Source organism: Tachyglossus aculeatus, assembly GCF_015852505.1.
Source record: "Tachyglossus aculeatus isolate mTacAcu1 chromosome 12 unlocalized genomic scaffold, mTacAcu1.pri SUPER_6_unloc_1, whole genome shotgun sequence".
Lineage (NCBI taxonomy): Eukaryota > Metazoa > Chordata > Mammalia > Monotremata > Tachyglossidae > Tachyglossus > Tachyglossus aculeatus.
This window is the reverse complement of record NW_024044828.1, coordinates 15,777,688-15,796,216: the sequence shown is the minus strand read 5'-3', so window position 1 is coordinate 15,796,216 and position 18,529 is coordinate 15,777,688. Positions and strand designations below refer to the sequence as shown.

At 45.5% G+C, this 18,529-nt stretch overlaps 1 protein-coding gene across 2 annotated transcripts in view; it reads left to right on the top strand.

Moving 5' to 3' along the window:
* Positions 1 to 8,368, top strand: part of NET1 (neuroepithelial cell transforming 1) — a 55,698-nt gene extending 47,330 nt beyond the window's left edge. Inside the window, exons 4-12 of one of the 2 annotated variants that reach the window (XM_038741200.1) lie at positions 1,541 to 1,648; positions 2,201 to 2,368; positions 2,959 to 3,021; positions 3,308 to 3,404; positions 3,519 to 3,595; positions 4,239 to 4,496; positions 4,683 to 4,853; positions 6,096 to 6,282; positions 6,407 to 8,368. In XM_038741200.1, the coding sequence (XP_038597128.1) occupies positions 1,541 to 1,648; positions 2,201 to 2,368; positions 2,959 to 3,021; positions 3,308 to 3,404; positions 3,519 to 3,595; positions 4,239 to 4,496; positions 4,683 to 4,853; positions 6,096 to 6,282; positions 6,407 to 6,813 (1,536 nt within the window). In that variant the 3' untranslated portion in view covers positions 6,814 to 8,368. The remainder of the gene's footprint in view (positions 1 to 1,540; positions 1,649 to 2,200; positions 2,369 to 2,958; positions 3,022 to 3,307; positions 3,405 to 3,518; positions 3,596 to 4,238; positions 4,497 to 4,682; positions 4,854 to 6,095; positions 6,283 to 6,406) is intronic. The other variant, XM_038741201.1, reaches the window with a different exon arrangement.
* The last annotated feature ends 10,161 nt before the right edge of the window (positions 8,369 to 18,529 follow it).

Genomic DNA, 18,529 nt, shown 5'->3' with positions numbered 1-18,529 from the left:
ATAGCTTACAAAGTTTAACGTAAATTCCCTTGTTCCAATTTTTGACACTGCTTTATAAAATCTATCCCTTTGCCCTTTTCAAGTTTAAAGCTCTCATTAAGGTGACCCATTTCTTTAGATAATTAAATGAAATTCTGCTTAGTTTTTTCATTTCTTATATTTTACAGAGGTTTTGAGTTTTTTCCCCCATACCTACTCCAACACCAATAAAATCCTGAACTCTCCAGCTAGACTTTTTATTGTTCTGTCTTTTCCTTTTCAAACATTGATATGGCTCCTGCATTTTCTTTTCACCTTCTCATGGCCCAAAGCTAGTAAATCCATACTTATATCAATTTTATGCTAACCCATCGCATATACCTAAAGTCTTAAATGCAGTTGTCCATAATCCATTCAAATAATCTAAATGAACGAGTTTACTTCTCCCCCCACTTTCTGTTCATTTGTGTCTGAAGCTTTCACTTCTATATCCCATTTTCCTTCTCTGTGAAATGAAGGTATCTTTTAGTATTTTTTTGAAGTGCGTTCAGATCAAACATGATTATCATGTGAATGACTTGGCTCATTATTATCAGCAGCAAATTGGGAAGAATGTGAGTGTGTGCATTTTTAAACTTTCAGTGAGAGTTCTTACATCTAATGTAGGGCACTTCTCTCTCATTTATAAAATGCTACACTATTTTTCCAGGCATCGTTGCTTGATTAGCTCAAGGGAAAAGTACTAACTGGCTGGCGACTCAGGACTTCATCATGAACCCCATGATAAACTACCCCCACTCCAGTCTGAATGTGGAGAGTGGCATACATGCCATCTTCACTCAGTGTCAAGTAGGGTAGGCATCTAAGCTGTTTCACCCTTTATTCAGTTTCTGACAAGGTCACACCATTGCAACCAACCCAATTCTTCCTTCCCTCTCTTCCCTGCCACTCTCCCTCTCCCCCCACCATCCCCCCCACCAAAAAAAAATCTATGTGTACTTGACCTATCTGGAGTAAACTTATATCCACAGCAAGAATCAACATCTTGAAAGTCAACCACAGTGCTTTTCAAATAAATATGGTTGTTAGGTCTGCAAACATTCTGAGGCTCAGCTGTGTAGTCATCAGACCTCTGTTTGATTGAAATTCTTTACATAACCATTGAGGGCCCTAACGAGGAATGCTTGTGGTTTAGTTCCTTCTCTTCTGAGATTACACAGTTCCAGTTTTCGAACTGAGTCAAACTTTGTATTTTGGGTATTAATAACAACTACTCAATGTTTAAGTTGACATGAACAATATTGACTTCCAGGGCACTGTGTTGTAAGGATAATTAACATTGAATCTTTGATCTTTGAATTCTGGTTATTTGGTAACTTTTTTTATAATCCAGATTATTGCTTTTTGATATTTACATGACGCTCCTACGTGAGCTGTAAGACATGACCTGCTTATGAGCCCTGAATTTCTGCACTTTGTCTCATGCAGTTGTCCAGACTTGTTTGGAAGCTTTTGAGCCTAAGTACACCACATTCAGTTCAACCTGTTTTTGTCTTCACAGGAGCCAAGCAATAAAAGAGTCCGACCTCTAGCACGGGTCACATCCTTGGCAAACTTAATCTCTCCTGTAAGAAATGGCGCAGTCAGGCGTTTTGGTCAGACAATACAGGTAAAAAAAACTCAAAAAACAACAGTGTTGTTAGTTGGGGGAGGAAGGGGCCCACATTTGTTTCTAATGCATTTTCCATACAACTTTACCATGCTGGGATAAGCACAGAGATCAAATAGGAATGTGCCTACAGAAAAAGTACCCATACTGTATGAAGATAATGTGCCTCAGCTGTGCTGATAACGTTGTTACCAAAACTCCTAGGCTGACAAAATGAACTTTGAAAATGTTAGCTTGGACCAGTGGGGTGGTTCTGACCCAAAACAAATTTGATCTCTGATAAATGACTCCTACAGCTGAGTCGCCACCTAAATTTATTTTTAAAAAGTACAACTAGATGATATTGGATCTATGGTATTGTTTGACTTCCCAGGGACCTGGATGGTGGGGAAGGAAGCTAGGGATAGGACAGTCACCTATCCTCCCCAATCCTGGAAGCTGAGTTCCCACTGTAATTTCCTTCTGCTGGCTGGAGATGACATTCAGCCAGCATTAGCGCTTACTGTTGGCCTGTCCTCTGATATTCTCCCCCTTCCCGCTCTGTCTCCGTAGTCATTTACCCTCCGTGGTGAGAGCAGATCCCCTGCCTGTGCCCAGAAGTCATGGAGTAGAGCCACAGTTCCCACTCCTCCCAAAAGAAGAAATAGTGTACTATGGTCAGAGATGCTAGACGTCAACATGAAGGAGACCCTAACCACCAAAGAAATCAAACGTCAGGAGGTAGGTTGTCAAGCCACTGTGTATGCCAAATCCACTAGGATCTTGTAAAAGAAAGAACTGTTCATGGGGTGTTTTGGGATTACTTTAGTTTCAGTTAATTGGCTGGCAAAAAAAAGCGTCTCCATTCTTCCAGTGTACCATAACTTTGGTAAAATGGCCCAGGATATACCTTTCGCAAGAGGCTAAGCTAGAGGCATTTTGCTGTATTCCCTTATTTGCACAGTGAAAATAGATTGCTTTGCTTAAATGCAATTTTCCTATTTAAATGAGATTCTTATTAATAGATTTGCAGAGTTGTGAAGTTTGCCCTTTTCTGCCTGGATAAATCTTTAAGCGACACAGTACAGTTCTAAACAGTAGTCAGTCTGTGATTTCATGGTGTCTAATCAGCTTTGCTTAGTGCTGAAAAAAACAGAAACACTTTGTGGGTGCATGGGGGCCTTGGGAAATTTTGATCAAGCTGTATAATGTGATCTGTTTGTATTTTGACCTTTGATTACAATTGCTATGTGAACAACAAATTTTATGTCATCTCTTAAATGACTGGAAGGAATAGTGTTATAATTTCCTTTTTTTTTTCATCTTTGCAGGCAATATATGAACTATCCCGAGGGGAGCAAGATTTAATCGAGGATCTGAAGCTTGCTAGAAAGGTGAGTAGTTTTATTTCTTCTCTTATGGGCTGTTCCAACAGTTCACAAATTGTGGGTTTAAAATTTGAAAATGCCTGAAGCAACTTGTGAAATGATGGACCAATCTTTCTATATGAGCGTCAATAAAAAACGCCAGTTTAGGTCCTAGTATTTTTTTTAATTTGCTTTATAGTTCTCTTCCCCTTCACAGAATACACTGTTTACACTAGAGATATACTTAGCGGGACTTACCATCATATTTTGTTTGACTCTGTGTGTGACCAGTTCCTTTTCTCCCTCACAAAAGGCCTACCATGATCCCATGTTGAAACTGTCTATTATGTCAGAGGAAGAACTGACACACATATTTGGGGATTTGGATGCATATATACCATTGCATGAAGGTATAGATACTATTTTATTTTTCTTACTATGAGAACATTGACCTTTTGCTGAAATGAACCCGTTACAGTTGTGGTATGTGGCTTCAATTTTTCCTTTTCATTTTTCCTTTTCAGATTTGTTGGTGAGATTAAGAGAAGCAACCAAGCCTGATGGGACAGTGGAGCAAATTGGTCATATTCTTGTGAACTGGGTGTGTAATGGGTCATTTACCCAAAATAGCTTGGAATCAAGGATGAGTTTTAAGGGGGCTTGAATCATTGTCTAGAACAAGCCGATCTGAACCCATAACAGGAGGTTCTGTTTACGTGGCTAAAATTGGGAACAGTTTCTTATTGTAAGGAGGGGAGCTTTATGTCATCAACTAGGCAGTTTGCAGCCTGAAATCAAGATCTTAATCAGCATGAAAGCAGAGACCGAACAAATTATTCTTAGACTCCTCTCCCCTCTTTCCCTTCTCTCTGCCTACCCATAAATATACGTACTTGTAAAGTAAAAGTTTCTACCAGGGTCCCAATGACAAATCAAACCCCATGATGAGCTTATCGCTGAATGTCATCTCCACCAGCAGAAGGAAATTATGTTGGGAACTCAGCTTCCAGGATTGGGGAGGATAGGTGACTGTCCTATCCCTAACTTCCTTCCCCACCATCCAGGCCCCTGGGAAGTCAGCATTTGTTTCCACCATGCCCCCTCTTACTGTCCACAGTCAAGGTTAAGCACACCACGGGGCTGACTTGTCACTGATTGTTAAATAAGAAGCATTGCAACAAACACGCATTTAACTTTTTTCTTACTTTTTTCTTTTTCTCTTGGGGTTTTTAATGACTCTCTAGTTGTCTGGCCTTAAAGCCTATAAAGACTACTGCAGCAACCAGCTAGCCGCCAAAGCCCTTCTTGATCAGAAAAAACAAGACCCAAGAGTCCAGGATTTCCTCCAGCGGTGTCTCGAATCTCCCTTCAGCAGAAAACTAGACCTCTGGAGCTTCCTGGACATTCCTCGAAGTCGTTTGGTCAAATATCCCTTGCTTTTAAAAGAAATTCTGCGGCACACTCCAAAAGATCACTCTGATGTCCAGCTGCTGGAAAATGCTGTAAGTGACCTAAGTAGTTGAGGATTCATACTCATTTGAGTTGTTTTATTGGAAAAGGGGGATATATGCAATCGTACACGATATATGTAATCGTACACGCAGGTCTTGGGTCTGAGTCTTGGGCCTCGAGGACTCTCAAACGTTGAGTGAAACATCACTGTTACAATTTTCTCTTTTATTTCATAGATATTGATCATCCAAGGCGTGCTCTCTGATATCAATGTGAAGAAAGGAGAGTCAGAGTGCCAGTATTACATTGACAAGCTGGAGTATCTGGATGAGAAGCAGAGGGATCCTAGAATTGAAGCCAGCAAGGTTTTGCTCTGCCATGGAGAACTGAAGAATAAGAATGGACATGTAGGTTTTTCTGGTTATCACCGTCCTCATCATCATCAATGGCTTTATTGAGTGCTTACTATGTGCAGAGCACAGTACTAAGCAGTTGGGAAAGAGCAGTAAAACAGTTGGCAGAAACATCCTCTGCCCACAGTGAGCTTATACTGTAGAGGGGAGAGGAAGACATTAATAAAAATACACGTTTTATCATTTAAATATATATTTTGTATCATAATGAACAATATAAAAATTGTGATTGGGAGAGTTTGCAAATCTGGACCCTTCCCCTGCTTTTGTGGGGTTGGGGGGACGCAGTCCTGGACAAACCCTGATATTGGTTTTAAAAGAAATTAGTGTTTGAGAGGAGAATTGGCCCTTTGTCTTGGCATCTGGAGCAGTTTCAAACACCAGGTCTTTGGGATTAGTAATCAAGCAAGCTACGGGTTTTTCAGTGTATAACAAATGGTCATACTTCACTGTTCATCTTCTGAAGCATTTTTCAACTTACTCAACAAGGCCTTCCTTCTTCCAGGAGGCTTCATCAAAAGTTCTGCCTTGTCCTAACATTAACTTTGAAGATGAGCTCACAGCCAGCTATGCAAGCCAGTTTTCAGGTTTTTAAGTAAAGAAAGAAGCTGCTTGAGTGGAAGAAAACTGATAGAGTAATCTTATTGCAGCAGCACATAGTAGCTTTTCCGCGGAAGAGTCTGGCGGTGTTTCTTTTCAGTAAAAATCTCTAAAAATAGCATTTTATAACTTGAATGTTTTCAGATTAACTTGAAATCTGGCATCTGTTTTGCACCTGGATGCTCAATTCTTTTTTTTTTTTTTTAAGCCTTGAGATTTTGCTTTTTGGGTTTTTTTTTTTTAATCCGGCTATTAACATTTTTTCAGGTTTTATACTTTTAATCCCTCCTGTGCTATGAGGCTGGGGAGTGGAATACTGGTGTGTCAAGTTATGTTGCTACTGACATTCAGATCGTTGTGCTCTCTGGTGTTTACTTAGCTGCCCTTTGGTGTAGGTTTACACGCCAGTTGTTCTAAAAACAGGTTTTATCTCCTAAGACCGAAAGCCCTGCCAGCAAGAACATGCTCAGGCTGGAAACCAGTTTGAGCGGGAGAAGCCATGAACTTTTTGGTTACTGTAAAGGCCAATTTGTAATAGCAGAGCGAATCTGGGCCAGTAATGTGGTTGCAGAAAGCTTTTTTTCTGTCCTTGTAAAAAATTTAGGAATGTCTCTCTCTTTCCCTTGTTTTCCCCAGAAACTCTACATTTTTCTGTTTCAAGACATCCTGGTTCTGACTCGCCCAGTGACCCGCAACGAGCGTCACTCTTATCAAGTGTACAGGCAGCCCATCCCCGTCCAGGAGCTGGTGTTGGAGGATTTGCAGGACGGCGACGTCAGAATGGGAGGCTCCTTCAGAGGCGCTTTCAGCAACTCCGACAAAGGTGTGCGCTCCCTCCCGGGCTGCTCTGCCTCCTCCTCGAGGCCAGCCACGGTCTGTCGGTCGGCCTCTCCTTCCCCTCTGTCTCTCTGAAATCTAATTCCTTTTCCTCGTCTTTATTTTTCCAGCCAAAAACATCTTCCGAGTTCGCTTCCAAGACCCTAGTCCGGGCCAGTCCCACACTCTGCAAGCCAACGATGTGTTTCACAAGCAGCAGTGGTTTAACTGTATCCGAACAGCCATTGCCCCTTTCCAGCAAGCCTGCAGCCCGACAGAGTTGAAGGAGTTGCCGGAGCTCAGTGAGGAGTATGAGGAGAACAACCCGGCGGTTCCCAACGTCCAAGCCCACAGGCGATCGACTACCCTTTCGGGCGCCCTGCAGTTCGAAGGAGATGAAAACGCCCCCGAATCCGGCTCCATTGTCACTCCAGCCGAAGGCGGCAAGAGCGTAAAAGCGCACCGAACACTGTCTGGGCTCCAAAGAACACGAGAGAAGGCCGAGTTGGGAAGCAAAAGGAAAGAGACTTTAGTTTAAAAGGAGTCCACGTTCTCAGTGGAGAAGAGACTGTTTATTTATAAATGTGTACATTTCTCTTACTGTACTGTCAGGGTTACTTTATACTTTATACCATACCTACCGTTTTGTACGTTTTGGGGGGTTTTGCGTTATTTTTTTAATGGCAGCTACTGTTATACAAATAACTTGGTTGAACTGGGGTCTGTTTTCTGAAGAAGGTAAAGGCTCATGTTGGGTTTTTGTTAAAAACAAGTTAAGCGTTTCTTAAAACTTGGATGAATCAAGTGGCAAGTTTTAAAAAGTAGGTTTATCATGAAATCTGAGCTAAATGTGAGGGACGAATTAACTTCAGTTCTTTGAAACAGCCAACTGTAACTGGCAGTACTGGCAGAAATTTTCAACTCAGCCAGTGTTGGGAATCGCCAGTATTTCCCCAGCCTCGGTTATGATTGAATCTTCGTAGAGAATTCAAACCTGTGCACTTAAAAATCAGCAGAGCCTGCGTGTGCTGCTTTGTGTTTAAAATTTAAAGTTGAGCAGAAATTCTTTGGAAAACAGATCCCAGCAGTCACTATGTTTTTCACTTTACCAACTGGAATTCTTCGTCTTGTGTTTTTGTTTTCACTGTACATTCCTCATCTTCATTTTCATATCCTGCCAGTTATTTAATTTTTTTCATTGTATAGTAGATTTTAGGATTTCCTTTTTTTAAAAAAACTGTCTTTTCAAATTGGTATTCTTTTAAGGTATTGCCTTTGTTCAAAATATATATATGTGTATGTGTGTGTGGATATGTATATATATTTTTAAGTCATTTTTACATCATCCATCGTGAAACCAAGCCATACTGTTTTTGAGCCAGTGGGAAGGAGCAGATTTTATAATGTAACATTTTAGGGGTGGTAAGCGCACATAAATGGCTTGCATGTGCTCTAGACTACTGAAAGGGAACCACAGTTATAGCAGAGAAAGTTTTAGGGATGTCTCAGAAGCTTGGAATGAAGGCAGGTGGGCCGAGGGGAGGAGCTAGAAAGAGAAAGAAGGTTGTTTTGTCTTAATGAGAGAAATGCCTGGTTTCTACCAGATAGAGAGCAAGTGCTAGAGAGACAAACATGAGGATATAGAGTATGTTGTAGAAGGACTGAGGGGGAGGGAACCTCATATGCATTGGTTGCTCTTCAGCAGAAAAACTAAATGAGCTTTAAAAGCAGCAATCAGATGCCTTGAAGAATTAGCAGAGTTTGGTGGTCTCGATCATAGGAAGGTTTTAAGGCTTGGGAACCTCTTTCTGCAAAAACGTTACCTGGGTCATGTGTAGGCAAAGAACTAAAGTTTTGTTTTCCTTCTGTGAAAATGGAAATGAGAATTGAGCAAAAAGAGAATCCAAAACCCTAGTTACTGGTCCTTGGGGGCTAAAATTTCAATTAACATTACAGACTACATGGAAAAATTTTGGTTTGTAGGGATGGAAATTGGAGGAGACTGTAAATAGGCCAACCCAAACGAGCGGTTCTCTGTAAATGAATTTTACAATTAAAAAAAAAAAACCCAAAAAACCAAAGTCACCCTAAAAGTTTCTTGTATTATGTGTGTTTGGGACCTAACAGGGTTGGGGGTGGAGAAGGTTCCTGCTACCCATTGCTGCGGTTCATGAATTTTCATAAGCATTAAAGCCTTGGAAAACCCTCAGGGAATGATATATTTGGCTTCCCATCCTGTTCTTTTGGTAGAAGATGCAACCATGTTAAATTTCATGAAATCTTAGTCTTCATTCAAAAACTCAATCAGGTGTCTGGTTAGAGGTTTAAGGCTTGACCCAAAGCAGCTGCAGCAGAAAACATATTTTATTGTAGGGGTGCAGTGCTGTTGTGTTGGGTTACCTCTGTTAATACCAAATTATGACCCAATCAGTAAATAAATACTGAGCACTCAGGATTAGAGCCCTTGAATTTGCATCAAATTGAAAGATTTTAATCCAGATTGCCAAGCATACGATACAATTGATTGATCTGATTCATTCATTCATTCAATCGTATTTATTGAACGCTTACTGTGTGCAGAGCACTGTACTAAGCACTTGGGAAGTACAAGTTGGCAACATATAGAGTTCTGCTGACCCATGAACGAGCCATATAAGTGCACAGGAAGGACAAGATGAAGCACATGTCAAAGTGGCGAAACCCAGGACTATATGGAAGTCTGAGCAGGAGATCAATCAATCGTATTTATTGAGCGCTTACTGTGTGCAGAGCACTGTACTAAGCACTTGGGAAGTACAAGTTGGCAACATATAGAGACAGTCTACCCAACAGTGGGCTCACAGTCTAAAAGGGGGAGACAGAACAAAACCAAACACTAACAAAATAAAATAAATAGATGTGTACAAGTAAAATAAATAGAGTAATAAATATGTACATCATCAATCGTATTTATTGAGCGCTTACTATGTGCAGAGCACTGTACTAAGCGCTTGGGAAGTACAAATTGGCAACATATAGAGACAGTCCCTACCCAACAGTGGGCTCACAGTCATATACAGGTGCTGTGGGGAAGGGAAGGAGGTAAGATGGGATGGAAATGCTATAGAGTGGAAAGGGGGTCACAGCATTGTGGAGAAATATAAAGAAATAGCATGATTATAGAGGGGCAAGGTTAGGAAAAACTAGAGTGGGAAAAGCTGTTATTTATCTATTATGTTCCTTGACCACAGGTAGTTTATATTCTAACTGGGAAGACAATACCAATCTATAAAGTAATCGGTTTAATAATTAAATGTACAATCAACTAACATATACCACAATACCAAAGATGGAATTAAATATTAGTATTTAGTATTAAGAGATTAATAGTATTTATGGAGGCTTTTGTGCAGAGCACTGTACTAAGTACTCGAGAGAGGACAACAGAGCTGTTAGACATGATCCCTACCCTTGAGCCTACAATCTAGCGGGACAGACATTCAAATATATTGCAGGTAGAAGGCAGCAATAGTGTGGCACAGACTGGCACAGCCAGGAACATACAGGATGAAATCGTGAAATCTCGGGCTTCTTGTCACACAATCGCATTTCGTTTCTTTAATTCCCTGCAACTCAAGTCACCATGACAAGCTGGCTGTCGGGAGGCGGGAAACGAGGTGGGAGGCTGGAGGAGGCCCTGCTCTGCCCTGTCTCAGGGCTGGAAAACCTGTTATTAGCTGGGAACCTTTTGCCAACCTAATGCCACGGGGCCTGCCCGCACCCTTCAGCACTCCCTCTCAGGGCCGCCAAGGGTGAGCTCAGCATTCGGTCTCCCTCCCAGCCCCCAGGAGCTGTTCCGTGTTGGGAGGGGCAATGGGGGAAAGGGGAAAAGAGGGAAATTAGGAAAGAGAAAGATGCACAGCGTGGCTCAGTGGAAAGAGCACGGGCTTTGGAGTCAGAGGTCATGGGTTCAAATCCTGGCTCCACCACATGTCTCCGCCACACGTCTGCTGTGTGACCTTGGGCAAGTCACTGAACTTCTCTGAGCCTCAGTTACCTCATCTGTAAAATGGGGATTAAGACTGTGAGCCCCCCTGGGGACAACCTGATCACCTTGTATCCCCCCAGCGCTTAGAACGGTGCTTTGCACATAGTAAGCGCTTAACAAATGTCATCATCATCATCATACAGGGAATGGGGAGGAGGAATGAGGAAAAAAAGAGTGCTCTGCGTGCCTCCCCTTTGAGGCCATAAACCCTTTTGAGACCAGGGCTCTTTACCCTTCTGCATGGCTTGCATGCCCACTACAGTGTTGTGTGCCCTTAAGGTGTGAAGGAAGGTAGGGCAACAAGCTGAGGATGGAGCCCTGGGCAGAAGCATGCCAACTTTTGCCTTCCTGACACATCCAGGGCCTGCCCTTCCTCCTCCCGTATTCCCTTTTCCTCCAACCCGGCCCACAGTCCTGACTCTAACCATCCCTGGGACGGGCTGAGCCTGCTGTAAGAATAGGTGGTCAGAGCCCTGCGTCCAAAAGGCTTGTGGATTCTAATCCATGGTCTCCCCACTCCCTCAGGCCCTTCCCCCTCTTTGGTGGGTGGGCTTGGGGCGTCCATGAGGCTCTCATCCAACCCCCAGAGAAGGCTGGATGATAGGCACGATCCTATTGCCCCTAAGGCAGTGGCAACGGCGAGGACATTTGGGAACCAGCAGGAAACTCTCCCACTTTCAAGAACCACTCGTGGCGAGCTTGCCGAAAGCGTGAGAATTAGGTTCCCGCGTCTGAGAGTTTATTTGATCGTTTTTAAATTCTATTTCTCAGCTGTCTCTGATTTTAACCAGTTATGATAATAAGCCACGAACCAGGCTATTGTTCTTGCTATTACCCACACATTATTTGGGACTGAAAGCCGGGCAAAACCGGCCACGGCCCCTCCTCCTTCAGCCTCCCACTGCACAAGTCAGAACGGTCCTGGGCGGTCTGTCCATCCGTTCTGCCTGGTCCTGTGAGGGAGAAGGGGGGGGTGCCCCGAAAGAGGAAGCCTCACTGGCGGAGAAGAGCACTGCCTTTTTAAGAGGGAAGCGCGCTCTCCTCGGCTCCATCATCCCACCCTTTCCTCCTTACGGCGGGCCCTGACAGGGCTGGGTCTGTCCGCTTGCCCACCAGTTTGCCCGCCCGCCCGCGGGCAGGGTTAAAAAGCCTTTCATGACTCGGCTCGTGTTTATGCAAGGGAACATTTGACGCCCTGCCTTGCAGGCTTCGCTGGGCCTCGCGCTGCACTGGAAACCCCTACAGGCCCTGGCTTGTGTCGCCCATGAGGGCCCGCGGGTCCCCTTCCCTCCCCTCTCCTCCTCTCCCCTCGCCAAACACCCAGCGCCCAAACGTGCCCCAGCCCCACGTGCGCGGCCTCTTGGGTCCGAGGAAGTCTTCTCAGCGGCTCGAGCCTGATCCGAAGCTGAGCGTTCAGGCCTGCGTTTCCCACCCAGGGCTGTGAGGGAAAGGGCCGGAGGGCGAGGCTACTTGGCTGAACCTCATGGGTGTGACGGAGTCAGGCTAGCGGGGCGGTCCGCCTGAGGTCTGGACGGGCGGAGGCGCAGAGTCCCCTAACTCAGCATCCAGGAGCCTTAGAAGCAGCGTGGCCCAGTGGAAACAGCACGGGCTCTAACCCCAGCTCTGCCACATGTCTCATCCTATCCCGTCTGGACTACTGCACCAGCCTTCTCTCTGATATCCCATCTTCGTGTCTCTCCCCACTTCAATCCATACTTCATGCTGCTGCCTGGATTGTCTTTGTCCAGAAACGCTCCGGGCATGTTACTCCCCTCCTCAAAAATCTCCAGTGGCTACCAATAAATCTGCGCATCAGGCAGAAACTCCTCACCCTGGGCTTCAAGGCTGTCCATCACCTTGCCCCCTCCTACCTCACCTCCCTTCTCTCCTTCTACAGCCCACCCTGTACCCTCCGCTCCTCTGCCACTAATCTCCTCACTGTGCCCCGCCATCAACCCCCGGCCCATGTCATCCCCCTGGCCTAAAATGCCCTCCCTCTGCCCATCCACCAAGCTAGCTCTCTTCCTCCCTTCAAAGCCCTACTGAGAGCTCACCTCCTCCAGGAGGCCTTCCCACACTCAGCCCTTCCTTCCTCTCCCCCTCGTCCCCCTCTCCATCCCCCTCATCTTACCTCCTTCCCTTCCCCCCAGCACCTGTATATATGTATATATGTTTGTACATATTTATTACTCTATTTATTTTACTTGTACCTATCTATTCTATTTATTTTATTTTGTTAGTATGTTTGGTTTTGTTTTCTGTCTCCCCCTTTTAGACTGTGAGCCCACTGTTGGGTAGGGACTGTCTCTGTATGTTGCCAACTTGTACTTCCCAAGTGCTTAGTACAGTGCTCTGCACACCGTAAGCACTCAATAAATACGATTGATTGATTGATGTCTGTTGCGTGACCTTGGGCAAGTCACTTAACTTTTCTGTGCCTCAGTTACCTCATCAGTACAACGGGGATTAAGACCGTGAGCACCGTGTGGGACAAGGACTGTATTCGACCTGATCACCTCAGCGCTTAAAACAGTGTTTGGTATATAGTAAGCACTTAACAAATACCACAGTTATTAACATGAGCCCCCTCCCCCAGCCCTGTCCTTGGGTGCAGGCTGCAGTTTTGGGGGCTGGGGCAGGGGTGAGGTATTTCAGCTCAGGTGACCCAGCGCTCTGCTGAGGAGATGGTGGCAGGGAAGAAGGAGGATTCAATACCTGTACTGCCTCCTACTTAGACTATGAGCGTTAGTCCCACCTGGGTTAGGGACTGTGCTACTGTGTACTGTGTTATTAAAGTGTATCTACCCCAGCGCTTAGAACAGTGTTTGACACACAGTAAACGCTATATAACAAGTATAATCATCATCATCTTCTCCAGGATGAGGGAAAACTCCACCCACTGTTTCTGAGCCAAGGAGCCTGGATGGCGGAATGGAGGGAGAAAAGCAGATGGGCTCCTCCCTTCCCACCAGTGGGAGCCTGAGAGAACTAGGGGGTGAAGTGGTCTGAGAAACTTCACTAATCCCAGTCTGGGGGTTTCTCTGTTTTAATTTCCCTCCCTCTTCGCTGCTGCTTTCCCATCAATCGATCACTATCTTTCCTCCCAGTCTTACTTCGGAGAAAGAGATGTTATGGTCCCACCTTGGTGGGATACTCCACGGATTTTACCCCTCATTCCCTGCTACCTCCCAGGACCCCTATTAGTACACTCCCACCAGACATCTCCAACACTTATTCATACCCACGCTGAGCATTTTTGTTTATTCAAATGCACAAAGATTCAATTACTAACTTCTACTACCTGCAAAATAGTTTTACATCTGTCTTCGCCATTGAGTGTGAGATCCTTGGAGGCAAGGGACACGTCACTTCTCAGTTCTGTACTTCCCAAATTCTTAGGACAGTGAATTGCTCCCAGCGGTTGTTCAATAAAAAACTACTTCTACTTTTACTGCTTTTACTACCCCTCCAATATCCCTCCCTGCTGCAGTGAGAGGAACTGTCAGAGTCACAGTGTATAAACAGGGGTGATTTCTCTCCCCACTCCCACCATAATCAAATGCGGGGAGGGAGGGACAAGATGGGGAAGGAAGGGTAGAATTGTTTTTCAAAGAGGTGGAGGTTCTAATTTCCAGCTGATACCACCCCTCCCTTAGAGGGCATTGGAAAGACCACAGCAGCCCCCCCCCACCCTTCCCTCAATAGGAAATTCCCTCTTGGATCATGGAAAACCCAGAGCCAGGGAAACCTGTTTAATTTTCCTGCTGGCTATTCTTGCTAGGCAGCCCCCACCCAGAACTGTCAAATCAAAGCTCTTATCTCAGGCTCTGAACTTTGAAGGCTGAGCCTCCTGTCCTCAGCTGTTTCCAAGCCCACACATTGACTTGAAACTCAGAATTAGTGATGTTGTCTTCCCCGCTCCCCAGGCCACTCAGCTCCAGCTTGGCTAATAAAGATCCTTCTAATCCAGGCTTGCAGATAGGTTCAAAAACTACTAGAGTAAGCAGCATAACCTAGTGGAAAGATCAAGGTCCTCAAAGTCAGGGGCCTGGATTCTAATCCTGAGTCTGCCACCTGCCTGCTCTGTGTCATTTACTTCCTCTGTGTTTCAGTTTTACCTGTAAAATAATAATTAAATACCTGTTCTTTTTGATCCCTCTCTATGAGCTCTGTGAGAGAGAGAGGTACTGTGTCCAACTTATTATCTTCTATCTCCCCTGGTGCTTAGTATAGTAGTGCTTGGCACATAGTAGATGCTTAATGAATATCACTATCACCCTGCCCATTTATTTAGTGTTTTCCAGCCTTAACAATGTCCCATGTGTACACAGGGAGAAAGGGAAGGCTGGATGACAGAAGGGTAAAACTACAATTTTTATTAAGTCCAACTGGAAAAGCACTGTGGCCTAATGGAAAGAGCATAGAACTGGGAATCAGGAAACTTGGGTTCAAATCTCAGCTCTCCCACTTAACCTCTCTGTGCCTCAGTTTCCTCATCTGTCCTCCCTCCCCTTTAGATTGTGAGCTGCATGTGGGACAGGGGCTGTATCACATCCAATTAAATTATGCCTCCCCAAGCATTTAGCAAAGTGCTTGGCTCATAGTAAAGCACTCAACAAATACTACCATTCTTCTTAATGTTATTACTTGATTTAAGGACTCAATCTCTCTTCCATACCTCCTCTCCTAGTTGTATTTGTTAAGTGCTTACTATGTGCCAAGCACTGTTCTAAGCACTGGGATAGATACAGGTGATCAGGTAGTCCCATGTGGGGCTCACGGTCTCAATCCTTCGTCCCCCTCTCCATCCCCCCATCTTACCTCCTTCCCTTCCCCACAGCACCTGAATATATGTATATATGTTTGTACATATTTATTACTCTATTTATTTATTTCACTTGTACATATCTATTCTATTTATTTTATTTTGTTAGTATGTTTGGTTTTGTTCTCTGTCTCCCCCTTTTAGACTGTGAGCCCACTGTAGGGACTGTCTCTATATGTTGCCAACCTGTACTTCCCAAGTGCTTAGTACAGTGCTCTGCACACAGTAAGCGCTCAATAAATACAATTGATTAATTGATTAATCCCCATTTTAGAGATGAGGTAACTGAGGCACAGAGAAGTGAAATGACTTGCCCAAAGTCACACAGCAGACAAGTTAGAGCAGATTGCAGGGCCTGGGTAAGCACTTAGTACAGTGCTCAAGTACTTAATACAGTGCTCAAGTGCTTAATACAGTGCTCTGCACACAGTAAGCACTCAATAAATGCAACTGAATGAATTTGTTCTGGCCAAAGGCCATGATTTTCAGCTCCAGAGCTGGCACTTTCCCTCAGGTCTGCTCCTGAAGGAACCAGCCTCTTCCTCATCTTCCTCACTCCTCCCGACGCCCACCCTCCAACTAAACTCATCCACCTCATCCCCAATAAACAGCCACCGGGGCAAGCCGGAGACCATGGGTTCCGAGTGGGCCATGGTGAGGAGAGAGGAAACATTAACTCCCTTAGAGGAGGATAAGGAGAAGGTAAACTCCCATTCAGAGTTATCTGCAGGGGCTGCATGTGGGGATGTAAACCCTGCCAAGGAGAAATTCCAGCCTCAGCCAGGGCCCGCCCTAGCCTCCCCCAAACAGGTGTGAGGCCTAGGGTGGAATCTAATAGACTGGCCAGGAACCAGGAGGAGTCAGTGTCTAGCCTTGCCCCAAATAGACGCACGCTCAGTTGGTTTCAGAACCCACATAAAGACTATCCCAAGGTAGCCTCTTCCTGCCTCCATGTTCCCCTCTCTCCCACCCAAGTCCTCTGCCTTCCCTTTAGTTCTGCCAGAGCCAAGACAATCGGCCTTGACACAGGGGTAGGGACAGTCCGATATTCAATCTCTTCTCCCTGCGTTGGTTGGGACTGTAGGGCAGCAACTCCAGAGGCTGGAGTTATGGATGGACTAGAGGTCGCATTGCAGAGTCTGACCCAATTCTGCAACTTGATGGGGCCAAGGACTTTGCGGGACATTTATTGTGGATTCTTCATAATTACTGCCCTGGAGAAGTATCATCCCTATAATTAGGGAGGGAAATATTGGAGTTCAAAGTGGTGGAGGAGTTGCTCAAGATAATAATAATACTAACAACAATAATAGTAATGGTATTTCTGAAGTGGTTACTGTGTGTCAAGCATTGTTCTAAGCGCTGGGGTAATCAGGTTGGACGGAGTCCCTGTCCCACTTGTTGCTCACAGTCTTAATCCCCATTTTACAGATGAGGTAACTGAGGCACAAAGAAATTAAATGAGTTGCCCAAGGTCACACAGCAGAGAAGTGGCAGAGCGGAGATTAGAACCTAGGTCCTTCTGACTTCCAGGCCTGTGTTCTAGCCATTCTAGCCACTTGTCCATGCTGCTTCCACGGCTTAATCAGGATAACTGGATTGTGGAGTCCCAGCCCTGGAGCCTCTAGCCTGAACCCCAGCCCTAGAGACTCTAGCCCGTTGTTTAACTTGAGTTGCCCAGCTGGGAATGCAGGTGAGCAATCCTGCTTGCCGAGAAAGCGGGTAGTGTCCCTGGGTGGGGAGGGAGACCAGCTAGTGTTAGGAAGCAGAGCCTGGCAGTCCACCAGCTGGGCGTCAGTCTCTCCGAGACTCATCCAGTCAGATCTGGTGCCTGCCAGCCAGCTCCGCAGAGCACTTTTGAGAACGGGGGTATCGGGAGTGTTTGCTTATCTGCCGGGGATATCTCCCACCGGCTCGGCGGCAGGCAGGGGCTACGTGTGCAGGGACCAGATGGACTGAGAGTTGGAACCGAAGCCTGAGAGCAGAGGGGATAAACTGGCGGAGCTGGGGCCAATCCGCAGACATCAGCAGCAGAGGGTATAGTAGAGCCACAGAACCTCACGATGAGGTAAACGTCAGCAGAGGGGCAAGAGTGAACCTGCTAAATGAGCTGTTTTGGCCTGATCCCAAGACCTCAGTGTGAGGAGAGGGGTGTGGAGCGGGTGAGGTCACCTGGGGGTGGGCTTGACCAGGGGGCTGGGAATAGCCCCTGGGACCTGGGCCCACCCCTATCACTCTGATTCAACGGGGAGCACTGCCCAGATCATCATCATCATCATCGATCGTATTTATTGAGCGCTTACTGTGTGCAGAGCACTGTACTAAGCGCTTGGGAAGTACAAATTGGCAACATATAGCGACAGTCCCTACCCAACAGTGGGTGAAGTCAGTGGTGCTGATGATGATGCCTCTTTCCAAGGACAGGCACAAACTTAGAGGTCCCTTAATCCAGTGCTTTTCAACCAGCACTTCCTAGGCACAGCAAGCCCCTTAAGTAAACCAATGCAGTGTCGACTTTAATAAGGGAAGTTGGGGTAATAGGATTGCTTCCTCCTTTGCTGTAGATGATGGCTGAGTTCCTTTAGCATAAAGAGGTTAAGTTTTCTATTTCTCCGTAAGTGTTTTAGTTTCCCACTCCAGGTTGTCAGGGCGATACCAGGATGGAGATCAGGCATTGTGGGAATGGTACTCTCAAAGCTAAACCACCTTGGACAGGTGAGAAGTCTCTACATCCTCTCCAGGGGACCCAAAACTGGAGAGAGCTCTATGATGTTGTCTTCTTTGGGAGTTCCTCTGATCAGTGAGGTCTCCTTCTTGGTAGGCCCATTTGGGATCAGAAGAGCCATGTCATTTCAATAGGTGACATGGTCACAGAGCTGCCCTAACCCAATGTAACCATCTCACCAGATTCCCCCTTACTGATAACTACTCAATGGCCGATACTGCCCTCTCCAACCCACTTTTCTCTGCTGCCAAACAGAGCTGTCTTCAGTGATGGAGCATTGTGTAGTGTAGGATAACTCCTGTGTTTCTCACACCCGCTCCTTCAGAGCTCAAAGCCCTTTCACACCTTGTTAATTCATTTGTTCCTCTTTTGAGTCACAGATTATACTTTCCATTTTAGGATGAGGCAGTTGAGTCCAGGAGAGGTCAAATGAGCTGCCCAAAAACACACAGGGTGTTGGTAGCAAAGCTGGGTACAGAATGCTGGACTCCTGACTCCTGCCAACCTTCTTGCCAGCGGGCCGCAATGACCCAGGCAAGCGGAAAAATCAATCAATCAGTCAAAGGTATTTATTGAGTGCTTACTATGTGCAGTGCACTGTGAGCCTGCTGTTGGGTAGGGACCGTCTCTATATGTTGCCAACTTGTACTTCCCAAGAGCTTAGTCCAGTGCTCTGC